Here is a 10,934-nt window from a genome sequence, read left to right on the forward strand (position 1 = left end):
CTGGTAAAATGACGCACAGTGGCCTCATTGAAGGCTGTTTTCCCCCCCTCAGTTCCCAATTGGAGTTTATTTATAGGTAGATAGATAGAGAGAGAGAGAGATTCACACAAACTACAAAAAAAAACGTGTAACTTCGAGTGGCATTCTGTTGGAACTCGGAAACGAATCTCGGGTTGTCTCGAATAGCGGTCCCAGTGATTGACCAATATAAAAGAGAATAGTTCAGACAAAGTCTTAAAAAACAAACATTCGAAATGTCTTAACTGGGGAATTTCACTTTCAGCAAAAACGGGTTCCGAGAAGTTTCGAACCAGGCAAAAAACACATTTCCGCTCTACTTCCTTATTGCTAGGTAGCGAAGCCGTCTTTTTAGCCCTGCTTTGTTAATTTTATTCTATAGTTTTATCTGTATCATTAAAGTTGAAAACTTTGAGCCACGTACGAAACCTCGCGCAGTTATATTGTAGTCATTCGGTTACGTGACAACTATTAGTTATCTATCAAGTAGTTGAGCTGAAAAATTAAGTTGGAAAGCAAGGTGGTTTTCAGACTAAAATTCCTTTCACGCAAGCTTGCGGACTCGCACAATTCTTACGTTCAAGGAAAATGGCACATTCAAGAAAAAAAGCGAAAAAGGATGAGGATGACCTGCAAGGAGCTACTGGCGGTGAAGGTAAATTGATATTTGTCATCGTACTAATTCAAGTTTAAAGTTATCTGCGGTCTTGCAGTCAGTCGCCTTAGTTTAGCAATTTCTCTGAATTATAACAAAAGATTCCAATCCACACACATTTTTTAAAATCAAACTTTAGTTAAAGTACTGAGATTTATCATTAGAAGGCTACAGACGTTTACAGGAAGTTTACACATTAGTGCGTTGAAATGTGAGTTTAAGACGGGTAGGCCTACGACTGAACTCGAAGTTATTCAAAGGTGGCCATGCTATTCCAATCCACCACACTTTTTGTCAAATTCAGGATTCAGAATGGTTCCTTTCGGTTCTCTAGCTGTCCGTTCAGTGTGTGCGCTCTAAAAACGGGTGTTCGTACACTTTTCTGGCTCTGTAAATAGGAAACATAGTAACTGACCAAGCCATAAACAATTCCAGCTAATCAACACCTTGCTTCAGGTAAGGGTGTTATTTATCTACCTGTTTTACAGGTAAACCCATGTTACGGTCATCGTCATTTGACAAATATGAGAGATGGCAGGTGCCTCCCACATGGATGACACTAAAGTACCTGGACTGCTTGCACACCAAAAATGAGTAGTACTTAGATAACAGTCTGCCAAAACGGTTTATGGCCACTTTTCTGAAACAGGAGGTAGATGTTAGACAAAATCTTCATAGTAATACTTTGCTGACATACTTTTGAGATATACAGGCTCACAATATCAGTGAATACAGAGAAATATGTGCTGGAAAGTTTTTCTAACTAAAAGACACTAATTAGCCTACCATGTTGGCATACATTTTTTAGTGCCAGCTGATATCAGTTCACAAAATACAGAGTTCAATCTTTGTTTTAAATTATAAAAGCTATTTGTACTGTCTGAAACGATAGTCGTTAAGGCTGTCATCTGTTGGTTGCGAGGAGTGTTCAGGGACAGTAACATTTAGTGGCATATTATGTGATCAACAGTAATCAATCACATACCACATTTCTGGTATTGCATTTGCAAATATTGTATTAAGCTCTCGTAGGCTTAGCATGCCACTGTGTCCTGGCCTGTTAAGGACTGTGGTATTGACATTTTCCGTCACTCATACGACAGGATGTAGTTGAACTGAGGTTTTAGCAATATAAAGGCCTAGACTATCAGAAGGAAAAGAAGAACATTTATATTGTTCGCAATTTACAGAACGAAAGCATATTAAGGATCGTATTTTTCAGAAACATTCAAATGACCATGAAGTATGGAGGGTAAGTGTATGAGGTGGTGCATTATTACATTTCGATATTTCATTAGGGAATTGGTGGAGGTGGTTTTTATGGTTAGGTGTTCAACGATCTTTTTTTTGGGGGGGGGGGGGGGGTTGGGACTTAAATCCAGTTAAGTGGTTCTGGAGATGTCATCCTTGGAGAATTTGTTACTTTTTAACGTTTTGAGATGAAAAGGACCACAAAAACATGTGGTATAAAACATTGCCAGCTATGTCATTGCATAATCTACCCTATTTCTTTTACTAATGTAACAGCCTACTACCAAATAAGATTATTGTATAAGCAATGACACTAAATCGTTTATTGGTCAACAGCAGCAAAATGTGTTCTGGTGAAGCAGAACTGCCCCAGCGAAGTGAATTGCTTACCCTGTTCTGGCTAGCGTAGCATCACCATCATAGAACATAAACAAAATAAGAGCAAGATAACGTACAATATTGGTCAGTCACATTTCTGGATCACAGATAATTTGCATGTTGATGAAATGAGAACACTTTCTATTCAAAAGTCAAATTCTTCCTCCGCCTTTATGTCTGTGCAGTCTGAGGCCTGTCAGGCATTTTGTCGTAGTTTGACATGCTTTGCCATGTTATATATCGTTCCACCCATCTAAAAACATTGACCCTATAGTGTAACATATGCAATTATTTAGTACGAGCTCAGCAACTATAATCTGAGAGCAGAAACAATGCTATTATTATAATATTCCGTTTAGCCAACAGCAACGTCGAGCTTTGAACATTGTAGAACATTCGTAGAAGTGTTGAAAATCAGGACGCAAGTGGAGTTAGTGGACTCTGAAGGAGGTCTGTGAGATGTCCATTGTGATACAGAGAGCCAATCAGTAGGGGTGGACAGTTCTGGCTGCAGAGTTCAGCAAAAACCGTGCCTATGGACACCTTCAGAATACAGAAACTTGAAGTTTCTCTTGACCAAAAGCGTCAGTACATCTCGAACGTCCGTCAAAAATAAAGGAATTATGCATGAATCCTGCTTTGTTGACTTCCTCCTGCATGACCATGTTCCATCCTAAAACCAAAACTAATGACTAAGTTGTTTGGTGGTATGGTGGAATGGATTTTTTTCCCTTTTTTAGTGTGAACTAAATCACCCAAAAACCTTTTTACTTATCTTTATCAGGGGTGCCAATAACTGTCCCTGGTGGGACGTTTAGTTTTATTTGGTTGTGGTTTATTTGTTTTCCATTTGTTTTGTCATATGGACAGAAGAAGTCATAAAACACAAGTTCATTTCATAACTGTCTCTCCTCTCTCTAGATGTCATAGATGACCTTATCATAGAGCAAGGAGCTGTAGTATTAAGAGGGTAAGTTTATTTTTTTTTTACACATCATTTCCACAAATATGGGTTTTACGTCAGTGTTGGTCCTTGGTCCCTTTATTTGTCACATCATTGCCATATTATATTTGTTTTTTATCTGCAGATATGTAATAGAAAGAATTCAATCCGAAAATCCTGAAGTACACGTCAGCCATGAGATCCTCGGGGGGACACCCTCTGAGGGAGATGATCCCCAAGTGAAAGAGGTGGTGGGTCAGCTACTCAGAATAGCTGATGATCTTAATCGCAACACTGAACTTCAACAGTATGTTTTTTTTTTTTACATTATTTTTATGTATGGCCTTTGTCTTAGCATCACATAATCTACAGGGAAGGTGACCACCAGCAGGGATTTGTGTCTCTTGTCTTCTCATTATCAACATGCATAGATCTTGTCCTCTGTTTCACCTCAAAGTTCTGTTTTAGTCAATATAAGATGATGTGTTAATCTTCACACAGTCACAAATGTATATCACAGTTGGCTTGTATTATGTTACCATTAGGATGCTCTTAGTTCAGAGACATACTTGAATTGTGGATATTGACGTTAAAATGAATTGCAGGTTTTTATTCTGAAGTCATATCATGTTTAACACCTTATTAATATATCCCATTTCAAAATGCACAGTGTAATGTTTAAATTGAAGCAATACACACTAACTACATTGTCACTGTATCTTTTCCCCACCAGCCTCATTAATACTGTACAGGCTAACTGTGCCCAGGATGTGTTTGTCACAGTGGCCAGAAGCATCTTCTCAGATGGCATCAACTGGGGGAGAGTGGTTGCATTATTTCACCTTGCCTATAAGCTCATTCACAAGGTATTCTCACTGATATTTCAAACATATCCCATGTCAAAGAATAATATGTGTTGCAAGTCTGGGTTCTGAGAGCAGAAGAGGCAATGATGTCTTGGCTCTTCCCTGCATTCCTCAGGTCCAATCACAAGTGAAAGGGATCAGACAAATTGTTAGTCTCACTCAAGTTTGTTGTTAATGTCAATCTCATCACCACAACATTCTAGCATATTCCTCATATCTTCTATCTTTTGAATAGCAAGCTTGTTTTCTATGTTGATACACTGCTCACTAGGAGGATTCATCACACATGTACACAGGTACAGGAGTGGGGTGTTCTTGTACTAGACACTCTAGCAGTGGAAGAGAAATGTTATTTCATCAGTTATCAAGCACATCATACTGTAGGTAGAATATGTACCAGCCTTACATGGGCAGAGAATTATGTAGGTAAAATAGCACCAATTAATATAAAGTACTTAACCTTGTGGACAGGCGTCAAAAAGATGTGGGTCCAATTGTGCGTAAATATTAATACATGAGATCTACCTAGATAATGTTGGTACAGCACTAATACAATGATGGTGAATCGTACCCTATTTTTGAGCGTAGGTCAGGTGACATCAGGCTAGTTATAGTGATTCATTAGAGAAGAGGAAGAGGTCGACAGTTTTCATATGTTCCTGACCAAACCACGCGAAAGTTCCTGATTTAAATCGCACAATGAACGCAAAATGTACACCCAATTATTATTTTTAAATCTAAAGCTTAGTCAAATCAGTGTTAAATCGTGGATATAAACGGACCTAACATCCACTACCACAATGATCCTTATATGCATTGAGACTCCTTAAAATAGTCTGATTAACATGTAAATCTGCCAGAGAAAATCTCCCCATGGAAGGCTTTTGCCTTTGGATGAAATTGAAATGCTTAGCCTGTACATCCTGTAGGTTTATTAGGGGAATTGGCTACCATGTGGGTCACCTCTCTGCTCAATGTTAATGAGGAGTAATATGCTAAATATAGTGAAGGATAAATTAATATACAGTGCCTATAAAAAGTACGCCCCCCTCCCAATATTTTGTAGGCTTCAGTTTCTTGACTGACCACATGAAGCAGAAACTGTAAGAAAATAATTGTTTACAGTTATTGAGATAAACAGAGACAGGTCTATGTCTGTAGGTATCATTTTCATGTTGCCAGACTTCTAATATTATCAGTCTGTCAGTGGTGAAAACAACATACTTTTACGCAGATGCCTACCCCATGGGATAACATTGTTAAGCCATTTTGCGGTTGCCGGTTCTAACTCAATACTGGAACGATTTCTGTAGTTAATTGTCCTTAGTTCGGACACCGAATGATCTACAAATAGGACCCAGGTTGAAAAACACAGAAGGGGTAGGACACTACCAGAAACGACAACGGATACACTTCAAAATACAACTCGGCAAGATAACACATATGTCTGTGTTAGTTAGACTCCAAGATGTCAAGATGAAATTAATTGATTTAAATAAATCTAAGCACACGTACAGAGTCATTGATTTTATTGCAGCTAGGCATGCGTACAGAGTCATTTATTTGATATTTGGTAGCTTGGGGCACAAACATAATATACTGTACGTGCATGTGGTTGACAGATTGCTGGAAAAAAGCCATTGTAGGCCATATGTATATTTGGGGGAGACACTGTTACCCATGTGTATCCTACAGAGCAGATTGTATAATGGCTTTAAACTGTATTTGGATTGTAAGATTAGTTATATAAATAATATACCTTGTGCTATATAAATAAAGTCTTACTTACCTACTTACCTTACTTGTGAATGTAAAAAAAGCACATACAGTAAATGTGTGTGTTCGAAATGGTGACAAAAGATACATTATTATTGATTAGGATTAAGCTCCTTAGACACTCATATGTTCATCATGAGTGGCTGTACAAAACCATTTCTGTTATACTGTACCTCTAAACTGGTAAAAATCAGTCTTGTTAGAATTGTAAATGGGCATCTAGAGTAGAAAATATTGTAGACCTATGCTAAGTGTGACGGCTTATAATTACTGAATATAAACATGTTCCTAAACCTCATAACTTTTATGTTCTTGTCTTGCTTTATCCCTCTCCAGGCTTTGACCCAAAACCACTTTGAAATCATCCGCCACATCATTAGCTGGGTGCTCCAATTTATCAGGGAAAATATTTCGGCTTGGATCCGCCAGCAGGGAGGATGGGTATGTTTTTGTGTGTTTTATTAGTGTGATTTATCAACTTGTCAATGCTGCCAATGCAAAACCATTTAGCTAAATATACCAATGATTCAATGGCTGGGGTTCCTATTGCTTGTTTCATTGCTAGTTTTCTCAAAACTAGTGATATTACTGTACCACCCAACACATATAAGGGATTGCCAGGTAAAAGGTACAATCAAAGGGAAAATGAAACATAACTCAAGACACAAACAGGAATCTTGATGGTAAAACAGAAGAGCTTTTGCTATTACATTCACAAGGTCCAGCGGGGCTTCCTTTTTCAACCTGCCACTGCAACCATGTAATATCCGCTGCCTAATTACTGGAAGGGAAGACGGGCTTTGACTAAGTAGCAGGTGTGGGAGTGAGTGCATCAGTGAATTGGATACCAAGTAAGGCTCTTGCACACTTTTGTGACCAGAACTGGTTGCTGAGCAACTTTGGAGTATTTTTTTTTAATGTTTTTTTTTTTTACTGTAATTTTAAGTAATGTAAGTCCTCAGTAGGCCAAATCAAAGGAGTTTGTTCTTTTCAAAAAGCACGATTGCTTTCTCATACGCTTACTGCACTGGGCCCTAAATACGTCATGTCACATTTGAAAATGAGGAAGCCACAACATACATTTGAAAAGAGCAGGTTGTAGGGGAATGTGATATTTATTATCAAAGTCAATCAATCAATCATACACAGTCCTGACTATGAACATGTAGTCATCTTATCATGACTACAAAATACTATCTTAGGTTAATTTCTTGGAAGGTAGTTGTGTAACACATTAGTAATATTTGTTGCAAAATAGGCTAAGCAGAAATCAGTTTAGTAGCTCATAATTGAAAAAGATAGCTATTTATTGAACATCCCAACTTTGATTCACATGTACTTAATATACAGTCCCACCCACAATTATTGGCACCCCTAGTGAATATGAGCAAACAGGCTATGAAAAATGTCTTTGCTGTTTATCCTCTTGGTCTTCCACTCAAAATATTCATTAAAAAAGTACCTTTTCATTGAGGTAAAATAATTGAAAAAAAAATATATAATAAATTGAATATTAAAATAAATTAAATAAATATTCTCCACAACATATGTGCCACAGTTATTGGCACCCCTTAGTTAAATGTTTTGTGCAGCCTCCCTTTGCCAAGACAACAGCTCTGAATCTTCTCCTATAATGTGTGATGAGATGGCACGGGATCTGAGACCATTCCTACATACATTATCTCTCCAGATCCTTCAGATTCTGAGGTCAACGCTTCAGCTCATTCCACAGATTTTCTATGGGGTTTAGGTCGGGGGACTGTGGTGGCCATGGCAAAACCTTTATTTTGCGGTCGGTGAACCATTTTTGTGTTGATTTTAAGGTATGCTTCGGATCATTGTCCTGCTGGAAGGTCCAACCACAGCCCATTTTAAGCTTACTGGAGGGGGCTGTTAGGTTTTCATTTAATATCTGCTGGTATTTGATGGAGTCCATGATACCATGTATCCTAACAAGATGTCCAGGGCCTTTGGAAGAAAAACAGCCCCACAACATCAAAGATCCGCCACCATACCTCACATTGGGTATGAGGTACTTTTCTGTATGGCTATCTTTCTGTCTACGCGAAAACCATCTTTGTTGTTTGTTGCCAAAAAGCTTTATTTTGGTCTCATCTGACCATATAACTCGGTCCCATTGAAAGTCTGGCTTACATTTGGCAAACTGTAGGCACTTTAGTTTGTTGTTGATTGACAGCAGAGGCTTTTTTTCTGGCAACACTCCAAAACAACCTGTGGTGATGTTGGTGGCATCTGAGTTTTTGAGACTTTCTGACCCCAAGACTCAACTAATGTCTGCAATTCACCAGCTGTGATCCTTGGAGATTATTTTGCCTCGAACCATCCTCCTTAGATTTCAATTATAAGATTTTTCTAGGCGTGCCAATAATTGTGGCACACATGTTTTGGGAAAACATATGTATTTAATGTCAACTTACTTAAATGAAAAGGTAAGATTTTTATGAATATTTTGAGTGGAAGACCAAGAGGATAAACAGACATATTTTTTCATAGCCTGTTTGCTCATATTCACTAGGGGTGCCAATTATTGTGGGTGGGACTGTATAGTGCCTCTGTACAGCTGGGTAAATACTGTATGGATTCTGCCTGATTTTAGCCTCAAACCACTCAGCACCAACTGATTTTTTTTCACAGGCCACACATTTTGTAAAATGTTCCTGCAATTCGGCACAAATGGCTAAAAGTACTCTTTTCTCAAGGATGCAACTGTAGCAGTGTTAGATGTTTATATCCTTGAATTTCCCCACCGAGGTTGTGTTTCCTCTCCCAAGTTCATGACATTTCTGTGTGCATTTTTATTTTCCCATGCATCTCGGGTACAATGATGGGTGTGGCATCAGTTTGATCCTAAGCAGGGGAGCTTAACATATTATGTAACCTCACCTCTACCTCCTTTGTGTCATTTCCCACGACAGAGGTATGACGTGTCCTGCTGTCGGATGTCTGTTGCTTCTGTCTCATGTCTTCATGTTTTTGCATAAGTCATCTAGCATCGAGTTATGCATATTATGCAAGTTATTTTAAAATTCACTGTAGATTGGTAGTTTCCCACACTACAGCATGCTTGAGCTGTTATGAGAGGCTACTTACCTAAGCATGATGAAGCTTGTTGGACCTAGCAACTGCAGAACAAATGATTTAGCTTCGTTATTGTGGGTATTGCAGATCTTTTTTGTATTTTTAAACGTGGTTTGCCTTTTTTGTTTGGCACGCAGTTGTGGTGGCTGGCAGCCATAACCTGATCCCACAGCAGTTCTTGGGTCGTGTTGTGAGCTTCATGTCTGTGTTGTGTCCTGTCCTGTGACAAAGGAGTCGTGATGTGAGCTTCATGTCTGTTTTGTGTACTGTCCTGTGACAAAGGAGTCGTGATGTGAGCTTCATGTCTGTGTTGTGTACTGTCCTGTGACAAAGGAGTCGTGATGTGAGCTTCATGTCTGTTTTGTGTACTGTCCTGTGACAAAGGAGTTGTGATGTGAGCTTCATGTCTGTGTGGTGTACTGTCCTGTGACAAAGGAGTCGTGATGTGAGCTTTATGTCTGTGTTGTGTGCTGTCCTGTGACAAAGGAGTCGTGATGTGTCTAGCACCCTCCCTGCCTGATGTGTGTTTTCTTTTCTTGAAAATCAGACCATGCAGTAAAAACAGCCAGACTCCGACTGGTTGTGGCGTTGCGTCTGTCTATTTCAACACAACTCAACGCAGAGAGAGGGAGAGCAAACACTCCTACTACAAAGCCCTCTTGTTTGAACAGAAATTGGAATTGGAATTGTCAATGTACAAATATATTCTGTGTTGTTTGTGTCCCACTGTCCAGTTGTAAATATTCAGTGCAAGTGATGTCATCATGCCCTGTCAATGACACATACACTAAGATCCTAGCAATTTGGGGTTCTGTCCAAGCGGAAGGACCGATTTAAACATAAACAGTGCCACTTGAAAGTATTTGAATCCCTTGAGCACTTAAGACTTTTCTGTTGTTTTACCATGATTTTTCCTTTTTTTCATCACCAATTTTCCATAGATAAAATGTCAGGTTTATGTTTATCAATTGCATGTACTTGTTTAAAGGGAATTGTTTGAGTAGCCAAAAAACTCTTAACAGAAAACTCAAGGGGTTCACATACTTCAATGGCACTGTGCTGTGAGTTTATGTATTATACAAGATAGATCAAATTCATATTTCCCCCAGCTTTAACATTTCTTTAGGTTGATGATCATATGGATATGTTTGTGTTTTTCAGGAGGGTGTTATTCGCAGTGTATCAAGATGGCGTACAGTTTCTGTCCTATTTGCTGCGGCTTTCATCACAGCTGTGGTGTATTGGAGAAGAACCCACTGAATTCAGGTCGTACCTCACCCCTTCAAAGTCAAGACAAGACAAGATGGCAGGCTAAGAATGGGAAATGTCAGACTTTCTGAAATGCAGGGAACACTGTTGTCTTTCATTTTATGGTGATGTTATTGATTTTCTTTTGTGTTTTATTGATTATATACTGTGGTGATTGGAAGGATGGATGGTACCAGCAGATGTTTATTAATATGGCTGGAAGTGAACCATTCCCCTAGACTGTCCTTTTTAAATAGCTTTTTATACTGTACATACTATTCATTTTCTGTTTTGTGAACCAGTGGTGAATGTACATTGAAGTACAGGGACACATTAACTTATTTAATAAATCATAAAAGCAAACATAGTGCCTTCTTAGTGCATTTATATGAAGCATGTAAACAGGTGGTGCAAAAAAGGAATGCTACAGGCAGCAATGACACCACCTAGAAAACCTGAACAGGACAAATGATAAAGTGACAATGGCACGACTAAAATTAAGTCATCATGGGGAAACATTTTGCTCTCATGACGTAAGTGGATATAATTAGTAAATAAAGTCATGAGGTGAGATATGTTATGAAATGTGTTAATCTACCTTCTGTTAATTGTCTGTTGAGCAATACATTGTGGTTTAGGCATATATAAACAGTGAAATAAAGCAAGCAGTTGTTAAAGTAAAACACACCTAACGGTAACA

General features: G+C 38.6%; 1 protein-coding gene across 1 annotated transcript; it reads left to right on the forward strand.

Moving 5' to 3' along the window:
- The first annotated feature begins 538 nt into the window (after positions 1-538).
- LOC308369301 (apoptosis regulator BAX) lies at positions 539-10,259 on the forward strand. Its single transcript, XM_080843671.1, has 6 exons — positions 539-673; positions 3,224-3,272; positions 3,391-3,552; positions 3,979-4,111; positions 6,224-6,328; positions 10,148-10,259. Exons 1-6 carry the CDS (start codon positions 607-609, stop codon positions 10,244-10,246), a joined length of 615 nt encoding a protein of 204 aa, XP_080699797.1. The 5' UTR covers positions 539-606; the 3' UTR covers positions 10,247-10,259.
- Positions 10,260-10,934: the final 675 nt, after the last annotated feature.

The sequence above is a fragment of the Sprattus sprattus genome (genome assembly GCF_963457725.1).
Source record: "Sprattus sprattus genome assembly, chromosome: 8".
Classification (NCBI taxonomy): Eukaryota; Metazoa; Chordata; class Actinopteri; order Clupeiformes; family Clupeidae; genus Sprattus; species Sprattus sprattus.